This window comes from Coffea arabica, chromosome 5c (genome assembly GCF_036785885.1).
Source record: "Coffea arabica cultivar ET-39 chromosome 5c, Coffea Arabica ET-39 HiFi, whole genome shotgun sequence".
In the NCBI taxonomy this organism is placed as follows: Eukaryota; Viridiplantae; Streptophyta; class Magnoliopsida; order Gentianales; family Rubiaceae; genus Coffea; species Coffea arabica.
The window spans coordinates 38,881,145-38,908,274 of record NC_092319.1 but is presented as its reverse complement, the minus strand read 5'-3'; the positions used below and the strand labels follow the sequence as shown (position 1 = coordinate 38,908,274).

At 35.0% G+C, this 27,130-nt stretch overlaps 2 protein-coding genes and 1 long non-coding RNA gene across 5 annotated transcripts; all 3 read right to left on the bottom strand.

Moving 5' to 3' along the window:
- Positions 1 to 4,457: 4,457 nt before the first annotated feature.
- LOC113689760 (putative late blight resistance protein homolog R1A-3) lies at positions 4,458 to 9,852 on the bottom strand. Of its 2 annotated transcripts, none has more exons than XM_072050869.1 (2): positions 5,487 to 9,852; positions 4,458 to 5,359 (listed from the first exon to the last, which is right to left on the bottom strand). In XM_072050869.1, exon 1 carries the CDS (start codon positions 9,317 to 9,319, stop codon positions 5,507 to 5,509), a length of 3,813 nt encoding a protein of 1,270 aa, XP_071906970.1. In that variant the 5' UTR covers positions 9,320 to 9,852; the 3' UTR covers positions 4,458 to 5,359; positions 5,487 to 5,506. The 2 variants fall into 2 exon arrangements, with proteins under 2 accessions (XP_071906970.1, XP_027063329.1); XM_027207528.2 differs by having other exon boundaries at positions 4,458 to 4,869.
- Positions 9,853 to 12,923: 3,071 nt separating this feature from the next.
- Positions 12,924 to 15,582, bottom strand: LOC140007731 (uncharacterized). Its single transcript, XR_011815115.1, has 2 exons — positions 13,184 to 15,582; positions 12,924 to 13,089 (listed from the first exon to the last, which is right to left on the bottom strand). It is a non-coding gene; the product is annotated as an uncharacterized lncRNA (long non-coding RNA).
- Positions 15,583 to 18,166: 2,584 nt separating this feature from the next.
- LOC113689761 (putative late blight resistance protein homolog R1A-3) lies at positions 18,167 to 24,310 on the bottom strand. Of its 2 annotated transcripts, none has more exons than XM_027207533.2 (3): positions 23,307 to 24,310; positions 20,389 to 23,161; positions 18,167 to 18,556 (listed from the first exon to the last, which is right to left on the bottom strand). In XM_027207533.2, exons 1-2 carry the CDS (start codon positions 24,187 to 24,189, stop codon positions 20,409 to 20,411), a joined length of 3,636 nt encoding a protein of 1,211 aa, XP_027063334.1. In that variant the 5' UTR covers positions 24,190 to 24,310; the 3' UTR covers positions 18,167 to 18,556; positions 20,389 to 20,408. The 2 variants fall into 2 exon arrangements, with proteins under 2 accessions (XP_027063334.1, XP_027063333.1); XM_027207532.2 differs by lacking the exon at positions 18,167 to 18,556 and adding an exon at positions 19,813 to 20,234.
- Between the last annotated feature and the right edge of the window lie 2,820 nt (positions 24,311 to 27,130).

Genomic DNA, 27,130 nt, shown 5'->3' with positions numbered 1-27,130 from the left:
TTGTACTTGTTGAATTAGCGTTTGCATTTTGTTTATTTTATTTTCATTTTCATTCTATTAAATATCCCCGAATTTTGTTCTATTGACTTGGAAAGAAACGACTTCCTATCCGTTCCCTATGGAATCGACTCTACTTGCCTTTGTATGCAAATTTAAGGGGGCGCTTGGTTCATGCTCCGGAATTGGTATTGGATACGGAATGAATTATAAAAAATCAGTATGGGTATAAGCTCCGGGTATCATTGAAATCACTACTGCTTGGTACAATTTTTAGTGGAATGGGTATCAAAATTATTATTGCATTTTTGCCCTATCTTTTTCTTTGTTGGGTTCAATCATACGGAGCCTTTAGCAACAATCACCAGCCACCATCCAACTACAGAGAATTTCTTAGGCTGTACGGCATTCATTTGGCGGAGAACGAGGCAAAGCAAATATACAGACTTGCCTGGAATACTCTTCGCACCCCAGATTTTACAAGTCAACGCATACAACACAAAACAAAAGTAAGCAAAAGAAGTTACTGAAGAACCCATTTCCCGTTAGCTACTTGACTCCATTATAGCCAAACTCGGAGTTCCTTCATACAATACCAGCCATCATCAGACCATCCCCAATCAAGGCCTTCTGTTTTTTTTTTTTCCCATTTTTTGTTCTTTTCTCTTATACTTGCAGATATTGCTCATATGATGAAGCAACGCCACCTTTTCTTTTTTCTTGTCAATTGATACAATCCAAATTGAGAACCTGTCAATGGCTTGCAAACAGATTTAAGGAACATTGAGTGGGGTGGCACCAAACTCAAGCCGACCGGTTTCTTTCTCAAGTTGAAGTTGAACCCCTTGAGATTGCGGCTGTAAATTCTGGTACTGATTTAAAATCAGAGGTGAGGTTGTGTAGGAGCTTGTTGTGATGGATGAAATTTGGGGGGTCTAGGGTTAGGATTTTGAGGGTGAGGAAGGAGTGATACTGGTGAGGGGGAAGGTGGAAGTTTTTGAGATGTCGAGTGATGGCAACAAGGAAAATTTTTGGATGCCATGGAAGAGGAGACAGAGTGGTGGGAGATGATGGGAGAAGACCGGAGGGAAGATGACTGAACGAGGGTGAAGAGGTCAGTGAATAAAAAAAAATGTTTTATAAAAATTATCTTAGAATCAAATATAGGAATTAACAAAACCCACCAATTCGCTCAGGAATGGAGAGTTGCTAATTTTTTAGAATTCATTCCAAAATCTTGAATCCCACACCTATTATCCAAGCACTTAAAATGGACATCATTCCAAATCCTGAATTCCATACCCTCAAACCAAGCACCCCCTAATACTTTTATAGATAATTCCGGTATATCGGATCAAGCAAACTCTTCAGGAACAGGGTGAATTAAGTAACCCGTTACACACCTAAGGTCCCTACTCCAGTATTTGGATTTGTTCTATAATTAATTGTGGTGATAACTAGGACTTTTTAGTAATTATTATTGCATAGGCTTGACACCTGTTAGTGAATCACATCCAAATTGCTCAAAATAAAAGTTTAGATTTTGAACCACAAGTTTGAAATATGGGGAAAATAAATTTTATTCTGGTTTGTATGAGCTCAATTTGAACAAGTTATCAAGCATTGGATTTGTACCCTATCTATTTCTCAAAGGTCTGTCCAGTATCAGAAAACACATTAAACCTTTACCACCAAGGTTGTTGGTCTCCATTTATTCTAAATGCCACGTCCATTCTAGTACTATTCCTCTATCTAAATGCAAGCTGTGCATTTTCCTCATGCTGTTGTTGTTTTTATTTTTCTTAATTTATCTAGCAAGATTTTATGTAGACAACATTAATATTCTGAACTGAACCAGATTAGGAACAATTTTACTGCAATTGATTAAGACTGATAAATGTTTTTGATGAGATGTGGTTCCTTAATCAGTTGGGTGCCCATATCCTTGATGTGGAAATGAACATCCAGAGGGCTTATGACTTACCACTCTTAGTTCTGTCATTAACATTTACAGGCAAAAGTGATATGATATTTAACTTTATCAAACTTGTGAACTAATTAAGAATACCAGTAGTAATAATCTGGTTACTTAGTTTACTAATTTTAGAATCCTTTGAAATTCAAAAAGCCAAAAATTAGTAAGTACTTATCACGAAATCGTAATAGAACTAAAACCTATTGAGCATAATAGTCTTTTGGAGTTTTAACCTTTGACTGGTTTTAGTAGACGTCAAGGTTTCACCTAATTTTTTTTGAATTTTCAATGAAAAATTAGTAAGGGTGTGTTTGGATTGTAATTTTCACGAAATTAGGTGTGTTTGGATTGTAAGTTTTCAAAGAAAAATTGTTATGTTTTTCTTGAACATATTTTTCAATTATCTTTTTATCTTATATATATCAAATCGTTATAATAATTTTTCTAAAAAAAATCCAAAAAAATGCAATCCAAACAAGGAAGAATTTTCACATTTTATTATGGTCCTGTCGGATTGATCCCAGCTGTTGAGTTGGACTGAAGCGAGCTCGGACAACTGCAGTCCTTTCATGATGTATAGTTTTGTCATCAATTCATGGACCAACTGCCATTTATTATCATACTAGTAAGGCCTGGCTATGCTGCGGATAGCCAATGCCCGCCCTAAAATGTTCAAAGTAACAAAATTTGAAGGATTATTTGTGAGTTGAGTGTCGTGTATAAATAGATTATAGAGAGCATCTTAATGTATTGCTTTGGTTAATAAAGGGAAAAAATTCGTTGTAATAAAAAGCAAGTATTAACGCATAAATAAAATAGATAGGAAGAATGTATATTATGGTTGGTGGCAATTCCAATTGGTTTATACAGGTTTAACTAGTGCTAAATATTTTAAGATAATTTAAAGGTTAGTGTTTTTTACATAACCCCCTACAGTTTTAAAAGGTATACATAATCCCCCAATGATTTGGATTAAAGTGTCAAAATAACGAAAATAGTCATTCGTAACGAAACTTTTAAAAATTTTGAAATTACCCTCATAAATACATGACACACTAATCCTGTATAATTTTTATGTTTTACCATATAACCCACTTATGGTTTAATGCTATACCATATAACCCCCTTATGATTTTTAAAATATACACATAACCCTCATTGGTTAATAAATAATTTTCAACTTTACATAAGGGTATTTTTGACATTTTAGGTGACTCCTTTACGAATGACTATTTTCGTTATTTTGACACTTTAATCCAAACTATGAAGGGGTTATGTATAATTTTTGAAACTATAGGCGAGTTATGTAAAAAGCCACTAAACTATAGGGGGTAAAGTGTAATTTGTCCTAATTTAAAATGTCATTAAATATTAATTTATTAATGAATAAAAGTGAAAGAGAAGAATGTACAGTGCATTTGGCAGCAATAATAATCTTTATCTTTGTAATACGTCGCACTTAATTTTAAATATTTTTTCCATTTTTAAAATTACATCCCTTTTACTTATATGCAATAATATAAAGTTGAAATAATTTAATAGACTTTTCAATCTCTAAATTTGGGAGAGATAAAATTCAATTAGAGTACCATTTACATGATCATTTCAAGTTATATTTGACAAATTTACTTAAGTTTTAATCAGATTTCAAAATCTAGTAGTTGGGAGTAGAATTGTAAAAAGAGTGTAGGGAGGAATGGGAGGGTTTTTTTAAAAAAAAAAAAAAAAACTTTGGGTTTCTTCCTTCATTTTGTACAACAATCAATTTTGGTATGTGCTTCTATCAAAAGTTATTTCGTTAACTAGCAGAGATCCCCCGATAGTGTAAATAAAGTTCTTGGAAAATTTATAAACTTAGTTGTTCAAGCAGAGCACTGATATTAAAATATTACCTTCCACAGAGTATTTGGGTACGTAGGGTGGGAAAAGAACCAATTGGACTCCAAGAAATTACTTCAACTCAGATCAGATGATGTTACTATTAACAGGTCCCATGTCCTTTATCATTAATCTTTTATTTTGATTAGGAAGTTGTCTAGGTGATCCCTTTCTTGTTATGCTGAAGCCTCTGGTCTAATCTGCTACAATTTTGATAAGTCGGATCCTGAATTTGTTTTAGTTTTGGCGCACAAGAAATGCATCAAAAGCTTAGAGAAAGAGGAACAAAATTTTACTTTAGGCTGCAAACCTTTTTGATTGTACAATGTAACAGATATTAATATGCTGGGTTCTTAATTCTGCACCTGCTTGATTATATGATTTAATAAATTGTTATTAGGAGTCAGAAAAGATCAGAAATTGTAAAAGAAGATGATGAAAATGAGCTAATAAAATTGTTGAGTCCTGGTAAATATGAGGCCCGATGGCATGTATTCTATTCCACGAACAAATTTAATTGCATCTATTGGTCGAATATATCTGCCTTTGATATGCAACTAAGCAGTCTTAATTTCGGATAAGGGCGAAACATTCTTGAAATCCTGACTTATTTGAGGCGGCAAAAAAACAGCAGCTTCATTAACTTGAATCTTTAGGAAGAAAACATCAGACTCGGGGAGTGATATATCCCAAAACAAGATTCTGTCACAGGGATAACAAGAAACTTGCAAAGAAACACAGACAGATACAACATTACCAGTTCTGTGTACAGAAGTAAAGGATTAATAAAGAATAGTACACTGAAGTGGCTGCCCAACCAAACCAAACACAATGGAAAAGATCAGTCATCCATCATGAAATAAGGATCTTCAGATCAGTATTTCCCCTGCTTAATTGCTCTTCCTGAATTTGCTCCACTGAACTTGTAGAGTTGGGACATTTAGACGCTTCAATTATTTCAAGAGTTCATATATTTTCCAAACAAGAAGGGATCTCCTCCAAAAACTTGCAGCTTGATCCTGATGCTATTAAGAAAAGGGTAAATTCCACTTTACCCCCTTGTGGTTTAGCATTTTTTCACATAACCCCCCAGTGGTTTCAAAAGCTATACATAACCCCCTTATGATTTGGATTAAAATGTCAAAGTGACGGAAATGATCATTCGTAACGGCGTCACCTAAAATGTCAAAATCACCCTTATGTATAGTTGAAAATTATTTATTAACCAAGGGGGGTTATGTGTATATTTTGAAAATCATAAGGGGGTTATATGGTAAAGTACTAAATCATAAGGGGGTTATATGGTAAAATATAAAAAGCATACGGGGTTAATGTGTCATGTATTTATAAGGGTAATTTCGACATTTTTAGAAGTTCCGTTACGAGTGACTATTTCCGTCACTTTGACACTTTAATCCAAACCATGAGGGGGTTATGTATAGCTTTTGAAACCATAGGGGGGTTATGTAAAAAAAGGGTAAACCACAAGGGGGTAAAATGTAATTTGCCCTTAAGAAAAAGAAAAAGAAAAACTATTAAGAAAAAGAACAACTTGATCTTGATGCTAAACAGATACACGTAACCCGTAGAGTACATAAGCAGAGTAGAGTACAGTGGCTGTCCAGAGCAAACTTACTTGAGAAGATCAATCGTCCATTATGAGATAAGGATCTTCAGATCAGTATATCCATTGCTTCTTTGCTCTTCCTGAATTTCCTCCAATGAACTGGTACAGTTGGGACATTTTGACACCTCAATTATTTCAAGAGTTGAACTATTTCCCAAACAAGAAGGGATCTCCTGCAATGCATCACAGCTTTCCAACACTAGCTTCTGGAGACGAGGAAAATAGTACTGGTCCTCGTACTCATACTCGGAGGAGGCTGTCCACTTCACAATATACAGGTAATCTAATTTCAGGAACTTAACTTTAGGGAACTTCTCTACTTCCATTTCCCATAGTTCCCCCTCAAATGATCGGTCGAGTAATTTGAGCACCTCAAGATTGGGTAGATTTCCAATTGCTACCATTTTGCTCCATGGCAAGCGAAAATAAGACAGGGTCAATTTTTTAATAGTCAAAGGAAATTGGAAATCTAACTGATATCGGTCACCGCCGTAAACAACGCAACTCAGACTGAGTGATTCCAAATGACTTAGACAATCCATTGCTACATGATATTCACAGCCCTGATCGAGATTAAGAGAGCTTCTCAGCTTGCGGATATTTGGAAACTTTCTCAACAGCTTGTTGATGTTCTTCCGAGGATTGAGGCTTAGACAGGACAAGATATCTAAGTCACACAACTGTGAAGAGTTATCAAGGTTGTTGTCAGGGAATCTAACATGGTAATTCTTATCGGCCTCATCAATTAGTTCTAAATGCCTTAGTTTCTTCAGGTTCCATATAGTATCTGGCAATGAAACTGAACCATGAACACAAGGATTTCGCCAAATCCAAGTTCTCAAGTTTATTGAACCGTGATCAGAAGAATTTCGCCAAATCAATGTTTCCAAGTTTGTGAGATAACTTATTGATGCGGGGACGGGCCTACCATTAACTAGAATTGCCAAGTACCTCAAGTGAACAAGCAGTTCTAGTTCTCTGGGAAAAGTGCTTCCTAGATTAATTTGGCTCAAATCTAACACTTTGGCAAGTTTGATGATGTGAAAAATGAATCGAAGGTCAAAACTACTTCTACGGTCTTCATCGTGACTGAATAATAATAGACTGCGTATGGCAGGAGAAAATAACCTCAAGTTGTCAAAGTGCTCCACCTTAGAATCAATGCATAAGCGGCGTAGGTAGAATGGCACATTGATATCAGATAGTTTATCATCCCTACGTACCAGCCGCGAAAAGTTTTCTTCTTTGGCTTTTGTCACGCAAAACTCATATAACAAATCGTGAATGCGACAGGCTTTGACCCCATCAATGGATCTTGGTTTGGAAACTGTGACTAAGCTTCTGCTAATAAGTTCCATCAGGTAATCATTTGCCACATCCTCTGATCTCTTGAGCTGAGTTTTTTGAACAAATCCTTCAGCGACCCATAGAGAAATCAACCTTTTGGTATTGTGTTCATGGTCTTCTGGAAAGGCTCCAAAATAAAGAAAACATGCCTTCAAAGTATCAGGTAAATGTTTGTAACTCAGCTCTAATGTAGCGGTGCATTGTTCCGTACTAGAAACATTCCTTGAACTTAAACCTTCCACAGCTTCTTTCCAATCATGTCGGTCCAGCCTTGAGAGAATTCCGGCAAGAATGACAACCGTAAGAGGTAGTCCTTGACACATTTCCACGACTTGCTGTCGAATTTCACATAGTTCTGGAGGAGCCAAATCTTGTCCAGGATATAACTTCCCTTTTAGCAAATCCCAGCTCTCATTAGGAGCGAGTTGACGAAGAGAATATGGTTCATGGTCGAGTTTGTCTTGCGGAGCAACACCACGGAGCCGACTTGTCAAGATAACTCTACTTCCATTTCCATCATCAGGGAATGAGGCTTCCAATCCGTTCCATGCATCAATGTCCCATAAATCGTCCAAAACAATGAGATATCTGTTTTTCAGCAAACGTCTTTTGACTTTAAGAGCCAGATCTTCTTCACCCATCTTAAAATCATCCAGATCTTCTTCACCCATCTTAAAAACATACTCAGGAAGCTTGGACTCAATACAAGTCAAAATTTGAAGCAACAGATTTCTCTTGTCATATATTTGAGAAACAGTACACCAAGCACGCTCATAAAAATGGGACTTCACTGAAGAATCATTGTACACTTTTCTAGCCAAAGTTGTCTTACCGCATCCCGGCATACCCACAATGGAAACAATTTTCACTTGGAGTGATCCATTTCTGAGTTGATTGATAATCGATGCCGTCTCATCCTCGAATCCCACCACCACATCATTGACTATTGGCTTACTTCCTTCTTGTGGCATGTGATTGAATCTCTTCGTTACTTCCTTAACTTTTCCACCAAGTCTTTCGCTATCACAAATCTTCCAGGCCGCAGCTTTAATGATGTTCATTTCTTCTAAAATGGAATGAATGGACATTGAAGAAGAATCTAAGATATTTCCAGTTATTAAGGAGTCAATAAGAAACTCTATCCTATATGCCACCCCAACAATACGATTCCAAATTGCCTGGACGTCCTCGTCTTCGTTGTGCAGCTCCACAATTTTCCTCAGCAAAGAGCGTAAACAATCAAGTTCTTCCAGGACTTTTTGAATTGGATGATCGATCAAAGCAATCGAACCAGCCTCAGAACTTGTCACATCCATCATCTTTTCTAGAAGGGAATCAACAAAGCCCAGTCCATTGGTCTTAGGAAAATTGAACGATGATGATTCTGGACACTTCTCTGTGATTACTGCATCGATGAGCTTAATTATTTTCAATAACTCAGAACACACAATATCCATATCCTTGGCTTGTATGGCGTCTTTGATTGCATTCAGAGAGAGTGGGGAAATAACATCTCCTCCATAACAATTCACGACTCGAGTAGGATCTCTTACTTTCTCATCGAACTCCTTTGGCTTCTCCTTCAAAATGGTTCTCAAGGAATTTAGCCCCTCATAAAACATTTGTAGTTGACGCAAAATCACAGCACAAGAACCACGCTTTAGTTTATCCCAAAGATTACACAGGAGAGAATGGTGGAAGTCACTCAATATGTGCTCATCTGTATCTCCGTATGATTGTCTTGATAATTTCGAAGCACTCAGGGCCTGGATACAAGTCCCAAGGACTTGCGGTTCAACAGGAATAATCTTCTGCAGCAGTTCCGAAATGCTTTCCTTGATATCCTTGGGCGGTCCGAAACCCTTCTTAAACTGGCACTTATAAGAGAGGTGTGCTGCATTGACAGCCACAGCTTCAGTGTGAACTAACAAAGGTCTCAATTCTGTGTTTTCAACACCATGCAGTGTGACAAAACGGATGAAGTTTTTCAGGAATGCCAGCTTCTCTTCAAGGGCTTTAATTAGTCCAACTTCATATGCCGGCCGACTCCTTGGAAGATAATTCACTAGAGAATCCATAAATTCCATAAGGTCATCTTGTCGAACGAGCGAATTACTGGACTGCTGTGACGAGGAACCCAAGAAAAAGACATACCATTCGCAAATTTCTTGTTCGAAGGATTTAATGTCTTTTTCTAAATCATAGACCACATCCCATCGGATCTTTTTTCCCCTCTTGGGAATGGCATCTCGAATCCGAACTGCCAGAGCTTCTAGGCTTGCTTTATGATTATCTGCCTGGTTCTTTTTGTTGTCAAATGGTAATTGCACATCATGGTTGCTGTATTTTCTCGCACACAGAAGAAATGTTCTCAGATAGCTTAGCATGCGTTTCAGGTACTTCGGCGGCCCATTTGCAAAAAATTGACAATCGTTCTCCAGCGCTTGCAGATCATCCAGGATGGAAGAAATACAAGTGACACTAGTGGAGGCCATCTACTAAAAGGAAGATTAACAAGGGAACCAGAATGTATCGATCTCAATTTAAGAGATGAAACTGTTCTCAAATATGAAAGGAGATAAGAAAGATCTGCAGAACCTCAAGGCTCAAACACAAGTGCTCTCTTCTTTTCTGTACATTGATTTCTACTGTCCAGAAAGTAAAAAAAGACCCCACTGCACATGCGTTAGCCATTAGTCCAACTGTTTCGCTAATACCATTAGAACTGTATAAACAGTGGCAGTTGGGTTATAAAGAGTAACAATAGACATGATAGACATGAAAAACTTTGATGTTTTTCATGGATAAAGAGTGTTAGTGGCGTAATGGACCAGTGGCACCTTGAATGCTAATCTGTTTCTCAATCACATCCGCCACGTCTTTTGACCACCATCCTAATCGTTTTGCTCGAAGCATCAATGCATCATCTCTGGTCCCCATCCATACTAACCGTAGTCTTCATCCAAGGACCCTTCCTCCACTCGACTCTCCTCTGATTCAAAAGGTGCTTGCAAACGCCCACAATCAAATTTTTGTTTTCAATATTTTTAACTATTTAATTGATTTTCTCCCGGTTAATTAATTTCTAATTTGTCATCATGTTTTCTTTCCTTGTGTGTTCGAGGATTTCATATATTGTCCCTATTTTTATTTATGTTTTTCTCAAGCACAGGAGGATTTTCTTTGATCCGCTTATATTGCTATTTTTTTAGATTTTTTTTTTGTAAAAGTATATGATAATGATTTGATAAATGTAAGATGAAAAAGTGATGAAAAAATGTATTCATACAAGATATGATAATGATATTTTTTTTTTGTAAAAATATATGATAATGATTTGATAAATGTAAGATAAAAAAGTGATGGAAAAATATATTCATAAAAGATGATAATTTTTTTTTGAAAAAAGCACACATTCCAAACACAACATAAGTCTTACAATTTCTTCAAATTTTTGCTCCCCTCCTTTAGTTTTACTGTCTTAAAATTCCTGCAATATTGGTTTAGTGGGTTCTCATTAAAATAACTTTTTTTGAACTTTTTCATTTTTTAAATTTTATTCAATTATAACTTTTTAGAAATTGAAAGCTAGAAAAGTAGGGCCAATAGAGAGCTCCAAATTTACTTATAATTTTTGAGAAATTGAAACCTGCAAAAGTAGGGCCAGTTAGGGAGTGAAACTAATAATATATCAAGCATGCATTGGTTCAAGCTAAGCAATGATTAACTAGTACTTAATAATATTAAACTAGCACTTGAATAATATTTATGATTGCCAGATTATTTGAATAATATTAAAATAATACTTGAAATAATTATTGTGGCACTTCTGATGGTATCATATATGTAAGATAAAAAAAAATATTTGTTGAAAAGATAAAAAAATTAATTAAAAATTATAATTGTGATACTAGTAAAATAATATTTATTGAAAAATTTGCTTTCCAAACACAATAATTTGTATAAACTATTGCAATTCAATTTCACGTACGGTGTTTTATAACAAATAGAAGTTTTAATGCTTCGGACTCTATTGATTTTCATGTTTGTTGCCTTGCCATCAAACAACAGTTTTTCACATTGAGAGCCATAATCTTCAACCGCTTTAAGTAAAATTGGTAAGCACCACAATCTCCAATTTCACTCCTATGTTTTTGGATGAAGTTTGTCAATGCCTACGTTATCTATAATTTTGATTTTCATAATTTCAGTTTATGACCCCTTTATGATAACTAGTAGTAAGTAGCGTACCCTTATTTAAGATTAGATTAGATTACCATGGAATTAATTATTAATATTTATTCTGATAATTTTGGTGGCTGTTGATTGTAATGCTGTTCAATGGAAATCCATATGCAGTGATAATATTATTATGGGTTACTTGTAATCATATTTTGAAAAATACACGATTCAGCATTCCTGCGGCTGTCTAACCAATCGAAAAGGGCTCCCTTTTTTCCCTTGATAATTCAAAAAGGGCTCCCTTTAATCATTAAAATTTGGGCAAATTACATTTTACCCCCTTGTGGTTTACCCTTTTTTTACATAACCCCCCTATGGTTTCAAAAGCTATACATAACCCCCTCATGGTTTGGATTAAAGTGTCAAAGTGACGGAAATAGTCACTCGTAACGGAACTTCTAAAAATGTCGAAATTACCCTTATAAATATATGACACATTAACCCCGTATGCTTTTTATATTTTACCATATAACCCCCTTATGATTTAGTACTTTACCATATAACCCCCTTATGATTTTCAAAATATACACATAACCCCCCTTGGTTAATAAATAATTTTCAACTATACATAAGGGTAATTTTGACATTTTAGGTGACGCCGTTACGAATGATCATTTCCGTCACTTTGACATTTTAATCCAAATCATAAGGGGGTTATGTATAGCTTTTGAAACCACTGGGGGGTTATGTGAAAAAATGCTAAACCACAAGGGGGTAAAGTGGAATTTACCCTTAAAATTTTGAAACGTTTGGGCTGTTTACAATTCGGTCAATTGCAAAAAACTTTTTGTCAGCTCAATCGTTTTGGTGTTTGTTAAACGTTCAATTTTCGCACAGCTCATGCACTGGAAAACAGAGGAATCACATATCTCAATCAAATATTATTTCACGTGGCAACCAATAATGGTCCTAAAGTTGTCGGGCACTACTAAAATAATTGCAAAGAAATGTCATGAAAGTTCTCAAATGGGTCCAGTGACAGTCTCATCTGTCCCTTTTTTTTTTTTTCTAAAGCAAATTTACGTAGATTCGATTTAGATCGCCATCATCATGCGATAATAAGACACATATCTGAAACTAAAAATTGCTGGTAGAGTTTCTCACGTATTGTCCAACTCCTGCCATCATCATGCGATAAGACACATATCTGAAACTAAAAATTGCGGATACAGGGCAGGAGGGTGACCGCTCTTGAACGGTTTCCTCACAAGGCCCAACAAATGGACCATAATAAGCCATGTCAAGAAGGCTTCAATAGGGTTAGAACGACACTGTATTGAGGAGAAACGGGAAAAACAAAAAGAAAAAGAGTTGACAGACTGTTTCATGAAGTGTTGGTCCGTTATCGCCCAAATGAATCCTCCAAATGAAAAGCTAAGCCGCGCTCCATCCAAAATAATTGCCCATATTCATTAATGCAAAATTCTACAAAACAGAGCAAGAAAGAAAAGCAAAGGCAAAATAACATTGCAGAATTGGAAATTGCCAGGTAGTATACAAAGGATAGCAAGAAGTAGTAGAAATAGAGTGGCTGCAAAGGAAAATCACGGCGAGAAGAAGCAATAAGTAGTGGCAGAAGGAGAGAGTTTAGGATTGGTACTCAAATATCAAAAGGCTTGAGAAGGTGAACGGGAATTGTGGAGTACAAGGTTGGGAGATCCGGAGATGAGATAAAGCAGAAGAAACACAGGTAAGAAAACATCAATGGTATCAGATAAATTGTGGATCGATTTGACTTGTAGTTATCTTTTGCTGTATACATTGTTGTGAACAAATGGGCTGATTATACTTGCTGCAGTTTTGGTTGAAGTAATTGTTTAATACAGTGGAAAATGGATAATACACTGGAACCTTCGGTTGCACATAATAGATATTATAATTACCAACACGGGGAAAGAAAGGTACTGAATTAACTTACATCATGTAATTAACTTACAACACCAAGTACACCCTTTTATTATTCACATATATGTCTTTTTCTCTCCTTCACCTCAATGAACTCTACGCCTCCATTTTATACACACTGCATGGTCAGGAGAGGGGCAAACTAAAATTGTATGATGAGCATAGACCAACTACATATTACTCATTTAACACACTGTATTCAATAACATTACCTTGGTCTTCACCATACGCTTTATGTTTCACCGAACTCGGAGAGCGCAATTGCTTCTGCTATTAAGTTACACGACAAAATCTGGCTTCGTGAGATGATTAATTTCCTCTGTTTGCTTCTACCTTGCCGCCAGCCTTGCATGCATTCAAAATGGATATAACACTCTCATACCCAGCTTCAAAATGCATACAACACTCTCACTGCATTGTTTGCTTTCTTGCTTATGCACTCAACACCATATCCCAGCTCTCTCCACCCACTTTTCTGTCAATTGCTACCTTCAGCAGGACGCCTCCTCTCTTCACTCAGTTTTGTTTTGTGTGGCTCTCCACTTTTTTGTTTGCTTTCTTCCTTATTCACTCAACACCATACCCCAGCTCTCTCCACCCACTTTTCTGTTAATTGCTACCTTCAGCAGGATACCTCCTCTCTTCTCTCAGTTTTGTTTTGTGCGGCTGATTCAAATTTTCAACTTGATTTTCAAAATTGAAACTCTTCCGTTTGGTCCGTCATGTTCCCGTTTTGGCTAAACATTTTTTTTTTTAGAACGCCGTCGTTTTTGGGGCCTGTTGAAGGCTTCCTGACGTGGAATATTTCTTGCCTCACATTTGGGTCTTGTGAGGAGACCGTTCAAGAGCGATCAGTCTGATGACCGCTCCTACCCCTAATCCAAAAATTGCTGGTAGAGTTTCTCACGTATTGTCCAACTCCTGTTATTAATTGACTGGACGTGAATTTTTCATGGGTCTCTCTTAAATTACTTTCAGAATCGTTTAGTCTGAGTGTATCTAATCTAATCGAGTGAGTTTACCCATCGTTCTGAGAGTGCGTCCAACAACATAGTTCTCATCAACAGCGGCATTAGCTTCCTCTTGGTCGTCTTTTCAGCTCGCTAAAGAAACAAATTAATATGATAGGCTTCCTCCGAGGACAAGGAGTTATTTTGGCAAAAACATCTATATGTTGCTCAAGGGGAAAGTATTCTTACAACTTATACCATGCTTTCGGGAATCACTCGTACTATTTACATCTCAATAACGGAAGCCAAAGCAAGATATTTTGTCGGCAGCAAATTTATGACTCCGTTTGGATTGATTATTTTTTCAACAAACAAGTTTTTCAAATATAAATATTACAGTAATATACAATAACTCAAAAAACATTCCATCCATATTAGTATATCAAAAATTTCAAAAAAATTTATAGTAAATTTTTTTCATATACACTGCTACAATAAAATATTTCAAAAACACTCCAAAAAAACAGCTAATATATCCTTTTCCTTCACATCCATGGCTTACATCTTGATGTCACTGCATCTACCATTTTTCAAAAGTTTAAACATCAATCTTAACTCTTGGGTGCCATTTTCGAATAACTGTACTAATGTCATTCATTGCATTAATACTAGTATAGGGGTACGTGAGTTGCATGTTGAAGTATTTATTCCGGTGATACTCGTGCCAAAAATATTTTTAAAGTGTGATAGTCAAAACAATCAATTAATGAGTGGAATCTATTGAGTATCACTTGAGTTTCTTAGTCTATTTAATTGAGTATCAACTATTATTTGATAATCTAATACTAATCTTTTGATTGGGAATTGAAAAAAAAAAATCACCTTGACAATCTAAACTAACTTAATATGTCTAATAATTTTTATATGTCCTAATACTATATTAGTTTGAAAACGAACTTTATTTTTCAATTATTTTACATGACTTCGAATGACTAACTTTTGCAAACTTTAATTCTAATTACATAATGACATTTGTATCTCTGTGTCCACATTAAAGCGTACACATAAACTATACATTTTCTTATGTTCAAAGATATTAGGTAGACATTAACAAATTCAAATATTAGAGTAGAGGTGCTTTATTTTGCTCCACTAACGGTCAATATCTAAGTTTGTCCAAAAATATTAATAGAGACGAAAAATTATGCTACACCAATATGTAAGCTCATTTTATTATTTTTTGAACTTCCAATTTTATTCTTATGAAAACTAATTTTTATCTTAATTACATAAATCATTTTGCCAGCACTCATAGCTATCGCCCCCTACTCTCTCTCTCTCTCTCTCTCTCTCTCTCTCTCTCTCTATATATATATATATATATATATATATATATATATATTGGATAAAACTCATAACCACATTAAGTATTGTAACTACCAAATTACTATAACCATATAAATCAAAATTCTTAATAAATTTACATAAATTGTATTGATGTGAAAAATCTAAACTATAAGTGTGCCCTTAACACTAGTAATTAATCAAATGAATGCGCCGTGTTAGTTTCTCAGTGTTTTCTTAACATGTAGATTACCTTGAAAATTTATTCTCAACAATAACAATGTCAAGGTCATCTAGAACTGGATTCCAATGAAGCACTACAGATTTAATTTTTACGCACGGATTAATTTCACCTGGTCACATCCAAATTTCACATCGACGGGCTGATACACAATTATGGATTACTTTTAAGAAAGTATGAGACAAGTTCATTGGGAGATTCGGCAAGCAATACTGGTTTGACAAAAACGGCGACGTTACTTTTGTAATTCAAGTTTCGCGATTATCATTTTGTATATTGTCGTTGCTAATTTCATGAGTCAGACAGACGAAATTGTTCGTGTAATTAAATTAGCAAGGGATACTATTGACTAGTAAATATTCACCTGAGAAACAAGACCAAGTTTGTATATATATATATATATATATATATTAACGGTGTATATACTATCACCCTTGAATGCATATCACATATATAAAAAATAATATTTAAATTCAAATTATGATTAAATGGTATAAATTTAAAGGTAAAAGTGTACACACTGTCAGTATATATAAGATTAATTCATATTTTATTTCCTCACAAATTCAAGAAGCGCTTTTTTTTTTGGTTCCTTTCAAGCCATTTTTTTTACTAGGAATAAAAAGTCACAGACACGTCACATATTCAAAATTCAATGGTTAGAATTTAAAATTCACATAACTTTTACCCAAATCGAAATTAATGATTGAGTCGAAACTCTAATATGAACTAGAAGATCAACTGAGGGAGATTTAACCAAAGCACTTTTTTTCAAAATACTACATTTCATTTTTGTAGGTTTATTTTTTCTTAATTATTTGTTAAAGAAGCTTTTTTCTCGTATGATCCAGTCCAAACTGTTTAAAAATAGGAGTTTAGCTTGTCTTGACTGCAATGGATATATTGAAAGTTAATGTGGGATGCATCAAAAGGCTAACTTGGAAGGAAACAGATTTGATGGGGTGGAAGGGGGCCCGGAAGAGTACGCTCAGCATACGCATTTGAGTTTGGCTGGGATCAAAAAGTTTATACTCTTCCAAAGATCAACTTCCTCCCTGATATAGCTGCGGTGTGTGAGTTTTTCTGGCAATATAGCATAAGAAAATAAGACGCTCCACCTATATCTAATAAATCACGGGTTCGAGTTATTAAAACAGGTATGATGGGAACATTATTGATCCCATTTTAAAAGTTAAAAAAAAAGGTACACTTTGAGAAGTAAATTAAAGAGAATTCAAGATTTTAAATTCGAGTGAGATGTATGACAACCATGACTGAGAGAGACTAGTCGAGACTTATTAATAACTAGGAGATGATAGTTAAATTATATGTATGCCCAGGATCAAATAATAGTGATCTATAGCATGTATAAAATAGACTGCGTAGTATTGTTTTAATTTACTTAGCGTTGTAATACTCGGTGGAAGTTGGAATTTTGCTTGAATGCATTGGGCGAGTACATTAAATTTCATAAGTAAAAAACTGAATTAAGTGTTTTAATTTACACAAATGATGATGTTTTCTCCCAGATAGTCTGCAAAGTAATGGACAAATGAATAAAGTAACCTAACCTTGTTAATTTGATGGTATTTCGGATTTTTTTTTTCCAGAGGAAGAAAGTTCTCACCCTTTGATGTTTGTAATATCAGTAAACTTGTGATCTGCGTGGAAAGAAATTTCTGGATTGTACTTGTTGTGTGTTCTCTGGTTAACTACCTCTGCAGGTTGCTTCGTATTTCTCATTGCCCTGCAAAGAAGTGTACTAGCAATGAAGAAGCAAGTTGATTTGTAAAGTTCTGAAGACTAAAGTATTAGACAACATGGTAATAAGCAACCAGTTTTTTAGGCCTCTTGCTTCTTGCATAGGCGGATCAATGAGAACGGCCAAGCCAAACCAGGTAGTCAGAGCAACTCCTATAGGAAAAAATAGAAATGCCATTGTATATGGTAGTTGCAGCAACAACATGGATAGCAAGAAACCTGTGAACATATTCAGTAAGTAGGCAAGAACCACTGGATGTTCGGTTGCAAAAAAGTTTAAAAGGCTGCTGATAGAATATAAAGATGAGCTGAAAACGTTATGCCTTCATTGTGCATAGTAACTGGGCTAATAGAAGATGAAGCATACTTCTTACTAGATTCTAATAAAGTCACTTTTAGCTACTCCCCCATGTAACTGGGCTGAAAACTCTTTTTTTTTTTTTTTTTTTCTGGATCCAATAAAGTCACTTTTAGCTACTCCCCCATGTAATAATATATTTCGCTTGTAGACCTACAATAAAAGTTTACAGCGGTGAGGTAGAGATAATATGAGTAGATTTTTTGAACACTGAAATGTATAGTTGCGGCTACAAAGTCTTCAATTTAAAGGGCATTTAACAAATTTTTCGAATTGTAAGGATGATCAATCTTTGGATAAGTGCAGTTGAAGAATCCTGGTCCGCCACCAATTGCGATTAAACTCCTGTATGAGTTGGGGTGGCCCAAAAATTTAAGATAACTTTTTTATATAATGTCAATGTATAATTTTTTTTTACACTGACAAAATTAAATCATGTCACGTAACATAAATTCTAATTTGAAATTCAAATTATGGACATGTAGCATACATATAAAGTTACCAGGGTAAAAAAATCAGTATACTATCAATGCATAAAAAAATTAATGCTAAAATCTCTTCAAAAGTGTTGCAATTACACCTCTTTCTCTACATTTTCTTGAATGTTACCTTGGGAGGCCTTTTACATAGGGATGGCAACGGAAGCAAGTACCCGCCTTGTGAGAAAAGTAGTGGGGCACCTTGTCGCCCACTAAAATTAATTAATACACATGAATAATATACATATATATGGATTAATTATGAGCCATATTAGTTTCCAATTTTGTTTAAAATATTAAACACCCACTGCCCACTAAAGAAAAATAAGTTTTTTTGGGGGAAAAAAAAAATGCTCTTGCGATTTTGTCTACTTCCTCTTTCTTTTGTTTCCGCCTCTCGTTTCTGTCCGAGCAGAATGCCTTCACTTCTTCGCCATGAAACTGCCGCAAGTCTGCCAATACAGAGCTGGTTCAATTAAACTCATGCGAACCCTTCACTATGCAGTAATCTGGTAACACTCATGAATTTTAACTAGTAGTACAATAGCACTTCATATAAGTCCAAAGAACTAACCTTTACTTTTTGCCTTTTGCATAAGTCCAATAATGTATTATCACATCCTGAGAATTATTGATGTATCCTATGTATTAACATGTCATACTTTGGTGAATGTGTTTAATGAAGTTGAGGATCGATGAATTAGCTTGTTGGTTTCCTTCCCGATAATTTATACTATTAAACCACATAGTGGCTATTGTTTTCTTGATCTCTGAGGTGTGAAGTTCTTTTCATGCTGAAGTTTTGGGCAAATTATCACCTGCAGGTATCTGCGAGGGAGCAGGGCAGGGGTGGAGGGATCCAACTCCACCCCGTTGCCATCCCTACTTTTGTATTTTGAAACCTATAAAGAAACTTTTTAAGACATCAATTTTAGAACAATTCAAAAGATGCATAACAAATAACTTTATGAAAAGTTTCAAAATCTTTTTAAAGCCAAGTGAAGTTAGTACAATTAACTCTGTTTGCCTTGTGTTCTCCTTAATGCCAAGTTCAAGATTTAAATTCTAAACCTGATAGTTGGCAGTGTGAAAAAAGTGTAAAGAAGGGTGGGAGGTGTTAGAAAGAGAAAAAAACATAAAGACTTTCTTAACTTGGTTTCCTTTTTTCTTTTTTGGTAGAAACTTGGCTTACTTCATGTTGTACAACAATCAGTTCTGGTTTGTGCTTGCATCAAAACTTATTTTAAAATGGCTAAAATGGTCATCCAACTATTTAAAATCAGTTGGGATCCCATGTACTCCTATCTAATACTAAATTTCAGTGCCAGTCCCACTTATCACGTGATGGTAAAGAAAACTTAAATAAATAGGATATGACAACTTAAATAACGGAACACTTGATATAAATATAGAAGTTGATACTAAGGATCCCATGTGATTTAAAATGTTTTTTTTTTTTGGCAAAGATGTGTTGTTATATAAAAATTAAAAAGAAAAAAAAAAAGAGAAAACCTGGGCAAAAGAAGTACTTACAACCAATTCACTGCTCAAGCAGAGCATGACTTTTAAAAAATTTACCTTCCACATTAGTATTTGGGTACGTAGACGGGGAGAAGAATCAATTGGACTCTAAAACATTACTTCCAAGCCAGATTACATGATGCTACTACTAAGCAGTATTAGCTTAAAAAAAATGCAAAACATACTATTTGAGGAAAAACAGAAACAGCAACTTCATTGACTTAAATCTTAAAAAAAAAACTTGGGAAGTGATATTTCCCACATCAAATTTCTGCTACAGGAATTAAAGAAAAGTTACAAAGAAAGCAAGAATAACTTGATCTTAATGCTAGACAGATACAACATAACCAGTTTCAGTTCAGAAGTAAAGGATTGATTAAGAAAAGAAAAGTAGATTAAAGTGGCTGCCTAAATCAAACAAACTTGAGAAGATCAGTCATCCATTATAGGATAAGGATCTTCAGATCAGTATATCTCACGCTTATTTGCACTTCCTGAATTTGAATTACTGAACTTGTAGAGTTGGGACATTTAGACAGCTTATTTCAAGGGTTGAAACAATTCCCAAACGAGAATGGATCTCCTCCAAAAACTTGCAGTCTTCCAATGCTAATTAAGAAAAAGAAAAAGAAAAAGAAAAACTATTAAGAAAAAGAACAACTTGATCTTGATGCAAAACAGATAAACATAACCCGTAGCAGTGCATAAGTAAAGTACTTAAAAAACAAATGTAGAGTAAACTGGCTGTCCAAAGCAAACTTACTTGAGAAGATCAATCGTCCATTATGAGATAAGGATCATCAGATCTGTATATCCATTGCTTCTTTGCTCTTCCTGAATTTCCTCCAATGAACTGGTACAGTTGGGACATTTTGACACCTCAATTATTTCGAGAGTTGAACTATTTCCCAAACAAGAAGGGATCTCCTGCAATGCATCACAGCTTTCCAACACTAGCTTCTGGAGACGAGGAAAATAGTCCTGGTCCTCGTACTCAGAGGCTGTCCACTTCACAATATCCAGGGAATCTAATTTCAGGAACTTAACTTTAGGGAACTTTTCTACTTCCATTTCCCATATTTCCCCCTCAAATGATCGGCCGAGTAATTTGAGCACCTCAAGATTGGGCAGATTTCCAATTGCTGACATTTTGCTCCATGGCAAGCGAAAATAAGACAGAGTCAATTTTTTAATAATCAAAGGAAATTGGATATCTAACTGATATCGGTCACCGCCGTAAACAACGCAACTCAAATCGAGTGATTCCAATTGACTTAGACACTCAATTGCGACATGATATTCATAGCCATGATTGAGATAAAGAGAGCTTCTCAGCTTGCGGATATTTGGAAACTTTCTCAACAGCTTGTTGATGTTCTTCCGAGGATTGAGACTTAGACAGGACAAGATATCTAAGTCACACAATTGTGAAGAGTTGTCAAGATTGTCGTCAGGGAATCTAAAATGATAATTCTTAGACATCTTGTCCTTTAGCTGTAAATGCCTCAGTTTCTTCAGGTTCCATATAGTATCTGGCAATGAAACTGAAGAATGAAACGAAAAATTTTCCCAAATCAAAGTTTCCAAATTCGAGAGATTGCATATTGATGCTGGGATGGGACTGCCATCACCTAGAATTGCCAAGTACCGCAAATGAACAAGCAGTTCCAATTCTCTTGGAAAAGTGGGTCTTAGTTGAATTTGGCTCAAATCTAACACTTTGACAAGTTTGATGATGCTAAAAATGAATCGCAGGTCAAAACTTCTTTCACGGTCTACACCACCATGATGGAATAATAATAGACAGCGTATTGCGGAAGAAAATAACCTCAAGTTGTCAAAGTGCTCAGGCTTAGAATCAATGCATAAGCGGCGTAGGTAGCATGGCATGGTGAAAGCAGATAGTTCATCGTACCTGCGTACCAGCTGCAAAAGCTTTTCTCCTTTGGCTTTTGTCACACAAAACTCATATAATAAATCGTGAATGCGACAAGCTTTGACCCCATCAATGGATCTTGGTTTGGAAACTATGACTAAGCTTCTGCTAATAAGTTCCATCAGGTAATCATTTGCCACATCCTCTGATCTCTTGAGCTGAGTTTTTTGAACAAATCCTTCAGCGACCCATAGGGAAATCAACCTCTTGGTATTGTGTTCATAGTCTTCTGGAAAGGCTCCAAAATAAAGAAAACATGCCTTCAAATTATCTGGTAAATGTTTGTAACTCAGCTCTAATGTAGCGGTACATTGTTCTGTGCTAGAAACATTCCTTGAACTTAAGCCTTCCACAACTTCTTTCCAATCATGTCGGTCCATGCTTGAGAGAATTCCAGCAAGGATGACAACCGTAAGAGGTAGTCCTTGACACATTTCCACGACTTTCTGTCTAATTTCACATAGTTCTGGAGGAGCCAAATCTTGTCCAGGATATAACTTTGCTTTTAGCAAATCCCAGCTCTCATCAGGTGTGAGTTGACGAAGAGAATGAGGTTCTTGGTCAAGTTTATCTTGGGGAGCAACATCTTGACGTCGACTCGTCAAGATAACTCTACTTCCATTTCCATTGTCAGGGAATGAGGCTTCTAATCCATTGAATGCTTCAATGTCCCATACATCATCCAAAACAATGAGGTATTTGTTCCTTAACAAACGTCTTTTGACTTCATGAGCCAGAACTTCTTCACTAATCTCAAAAACATTGCCAGGAAGCTTGGATTCAATACAACTCAAAATTTCAAGTAACAGATTTCTCTTGTGATACACTTGAGAAACAGTACACCAAGCACGCTTATAAAAATAGGACATAACTGACGAACTATTGTAAACTTTTCTAGCTAAAGTTGTCTTACCTAGTCCTGGCATACCCACAATGGAAACAATTTGCAGTTGGAGTGATCCTCTTGTGAGTCGATTAATTATCGATGCAGCCTCATACTCCAATCCCACCACCACATCATTGATTATTGGCTTATTTAACTGTGTTGGCATTTGAAAGAGCCTCTTGCTTACTTTCTTAACTTTGCCATGAAGTCTATCATTATCACAAATCTGCAAAGCCTTAGCCTTAATGATCTTAATTTCTTCTACAATGGAATGAAACGACATTGAAGAAGAATCTAGATCATCCCCAACCATTAAGGAATCAACAAGAAACTCTATCTTGTATGCCACCTCTATAGCACAATCCCGAATTGCTTGGAGCTCCTCATCTTCACTGCGCAACTCCACAATTCTCCCCAGCAAAGAGCGTAAACAAACAAGTTCTTCCTGGACTGCTTGAATTGGATGATTCATGAAAGTAATCGAGCCAGCCTCAGTACTTGTCAGTTCCATCAGATTTTCTAGAAGGAAATCAATAAAGCCCAATCCGTTGGTCTTAGGATAGTCGAACAATGATGGTTCTGGACATCTCTGTGCAACCGTTGTCTCGATAAGCTGAATCTTTTTCAACAAATCAGAAGACAAAAGTTCCATATCCTGGGATAATAATACACCATCTTTGATTGCATTTAGAGAGGGAGAGAGAATAGCAAGTCCTGCATCACAGATCACAAAGTACAGTTGGATCCCTTACTTTCTCATCAAACCTCTTTGGCGTTCCTCTTGAGAATGATTCTCAAGGATCTTCGCCCTTAGTAAAGCATTTGCAGTTGATTTTTAAAGAAATCATAAGAGACGTACCAGATTTTAGTATGTCCGCAAGATTACACAGGAGAGAATCAACAAAATCTCTCAATATTTGCTCATCTGTGTCCCCAAGTGATTTTCTTGATAACTTGGAAGCAATCAGAGCCTGGACACAAGTCTCATGGACTTGGGGCTCTACAGGAATAATCTTCAGCAGCAGTTCCAAAATACTTTTGTCAGTTTCATCCTGCAATTCGGATTTCTTCACGAACTTGCACTGATAAGAGAGGCGCGCTGCTTTGATAGCCACAGCTTTAACGTGAGTCAATAAAGGTCCCAATTGTGTGTCTTCAACGTCATGTAGTGTGACAAAACGGATGTAGTTTTTCAGGAACTCTAGCTTCTCTTCGAGGGCTTTGATGAGACCATCCGCAAATCCCCACTCATGAAAATCCTCTAGACTCTCCAGAAGAGAATCCATGAATTCCATAATGTCATCTTTTCTGACAATCAAATTACTAGAAAGCTTTGATGAGCAATCTGAGAAGAAGAAGTACCATCTGTAAATTTCTGGCCTCAAAGATACCATGTCTGATCCTTCTATACAATCGACAATCTTGAAAGCCTGATTATATGATGGATTCTCCGAACTAGAAAGATAAATGGAGTGAAGCTCCTGTGCCCTTTTGGAAATGGCGTCTTCAATCCGAACTATCAGAGCTTCTAGACTTGCATGATGATTATCTACCTCCTCTTTGTCGTCAGATGCTAAATGCACATAATCTTTGCCCCACTTTGTCGCACACAAAATAAATGTTCTCAGAAATGTTAGCCAGTTTTTCACGCTAAGCAAAAACTCCGGATAATGAAAAATATTCAAGAGCGATTGCAAATCATCCAAGGCGGAAGAAATGCAAGTAATACTACTGGAGGCCATCTAATCAAAAGAAGATTAATAAGAGAACCAGAAGGGATCTCAATTTGGAGATGAGACAACTCTCAAATATGAAAGGAGATAAAGAACTGCAAAACCTCACAATCGAGTGCTCTTCTCTTTCTCTGGTCATAGATTGCTAGTATATAGAAAAGAAAGGACAAATAGTCAATGGACATTTCTTGGATTATTAAAAAAAAAATTATAGAAAACGACTCCGTTGCACTCCCTTAGTCATTAGTCCAAATGTTTGAATAATACAGCATTAATTACGCTCTTAATAATCTTTTAATACATCTAGCAGCACTAATTTCGCACCGGGTTAATCACAGCATACTGCCAAATTATTTTGATTAGTCTTGCACGTTATATGTAATTGCTTATGTCAATGAAGTAGGACTTTAATTTTGAGATGAACAATAAGAATTCAATCAACAATTCATTTAATAAACTAGTAATAGTTCACGTACTTTGAAAGTGATTATATTAACCCAAATATAACATGTCTTAGATATATATATATTTTTGTGATATTTGATTGTTTGCCTGATAATAAAATATGTCATATATTCATTAACCAATTATTAATCCAAAGACCATCTAAATACGAACTCTTTGATCTATTATTTTTGAATTTACTTTGAGTTTTCTTTTTTTAATTTATGTTGATCTTTTTGGTAAATTATGGATTCAGCTTTGATAAATAATTCCTAATACGGTTATTTTTCACCAAAGTTGTTCTATACTCACAATATTTTTACCATAAAATCATAATATTATTTTTTTTAATATTGTACAAATAATATTGTTGAACAGGAAATACATGCATACATGTCAAGTGTAAGCCTAGTAAATAGAATTCATAATTATTAGCAAAATAAAGACTTAAATCGTAAAATCAATTTCTAAAGGGGTATTAGAATAAATAAATTGATTTGTTAGATTTTGTCATTCTAATTATTTTCACCACACTCATCCCTTTCTTTACCGTTTGGAAAGCTCGTTTATGAACCAGAGTCTAGATGTTGCCTTTTCTTACTTAAAAATAAACCCCAAAGTTAAGTTTCTAATGAAATCAACAAATTTTAACAAATAAAAAAAATTTGTATCAACATTTTAAATATTATTTTTCCTTGCTTAGACAAATGAAATGCAATTGCATAGGTAGAATGAATTAATTATTTAAGAATAAAATATACGAATCATGCTCATATCTAATTTCGCATGAACATTTAATCATTCTACTTTATATCTTTCAGTTGAACTTTTCAAAATTTTTTTGTGAATTTGAATTGAATAATATGAGGTGTATTGTTGAATTTGGATTATTGATGTTTTTCTAAGTGTTATTGAGGTTAATAAGAATACAAATGGTTTATACAGCTTATTTATCTTAAAGTGGCTATTTAGTTTCAATTGAGAGAAATAGTTGGATTCTTTTATTTTTGCTTCTCTTTTAGTATTTCTTTATACTGATAAAAAGCACATAATTATGTACCTGTCTCATGATATTCATATCAAGATTCTCCAATTGACAATGGACACTTTATTTCCTACATATTTCTCTTTTGTTCTAACAGCATCTATTTTTTGACACTAATATTTTTTACAATCTTAAAATTGTAGTTAATGAAATTTGTCACACTATTTTGAGTAAGAAATTATTTCAGATAAGAAACTTTGATGCACATAAAAATTGGAGATGGAATGTAAGAGTCGCTAAATAGTTTTAATAGGGAGTTTTTCATTTTAATTACCATTATTATTGAGATTTATTCATTTGGAATGTTTCATATTTTTAATTACTACCACAATTAAAATGCAATAACTCAGGAACAATATGGGAACAACAAAAATTAAGATAAAAAATGCTTATAACTTATAATGCCAAAACTACTTTTAATATAGTAAAAGATAAAGAGGAAAAAAACAAGATAACACGTTTGATATTGGGAGGGACACGGGGCATGGAACATTTTTTTTCTCTTTATTGTTATTTTTTTGAGCCATATTGTTATTAACTTATGTATGGTCTGCATTCATAGCCAGTTAGACGTATCATTCAGACATTTGGACATTTGGAGCTTGTCTTCAGAATCTCAACATTCAACACCCTTCTTACCTGTTTTTCTTTTCGAGGCAACACTGCCTATACTAATAATTTATCTGAAAGCCTTTATTGCCTTTTTGTCTATTACGGACACAATTCTAAATGTTACGAGACAAATCTTCTGGGATGTTTTAAGTCACATAAGAAAATCGTCACTTAAGAACATTTAATTAACGTGTTGTGTTAATCTTTGTTCGAGTGGTTTGAGAAAACATAAAGTAGATATCTGAAACTAGGGTAAAGTACTCCATTGGTTTCTAAATCTATTCAAAATCTTAGTTGAGTTGTCCGAGCTGATGAGATGACATGCTTAGCATTTTCTAGCTTCTTAAAATCATTTTGCATGGAAAGAACTTTGAGATTCAAGTTCAACATGAGGAGAAATTAGCTCAGTAACCTATGGCCAAAATTGTCAATTTTTTTCCAATTTCTTGGCATTTTGTTAAAGTTCATGTCAAATGAACACTAAAATTATGTAAATTTTGGAACAATTGCAGAACAATATTTCTGTTTTATGGTATGACTATGTACAAAATCTTACCGTTCCGCAGCTTATGGAACACAATATTCTTGGTTAATTACAAGCAAACACCCTGGTTATATCTCTTGTACAAACCTACCCTGAAACCCCTTTATAACTGAACTATTTTTCTTATTGAGGGAAACTAGGGTTATACTGGTATTTTTATATAAAAGCTTGTATTTCTTTTTGGTCCTATTCTTGACACATTGACGAGTGCTATCTGATGAATCTTTTTGGAATTTTGGACATGTATATGAAAAAAATTAGGTGGTACTAATCCCTAATGAATAGTTAATTAATGAACATTTCGT

Excerpts from the sequence above, each read along its gene's own strand:
- LOC113689760 (XM_072050869.1), bottom strand. The coding sequence starts at position 9,319 with ATGGCCTCCACTAGTGTCACTTGTATTTCTTCCATCCTGGATGATCTG.
- LOC113689761 (XM_027207533.2), bottom strand. The coding sequence starts at position 24,189 with ATGGCCTCCAGTAGTATTACTTGCATTTCTTCCGCCTTGGATGATTTG. Across the intron at positions 23,162-23,306 it reads TGCGGACATACTAAAATCTG|GACTTGCTATTCTCTCTCCC; the intron begins GTACGTCTCTTA and ends TCTGTGATGCAG.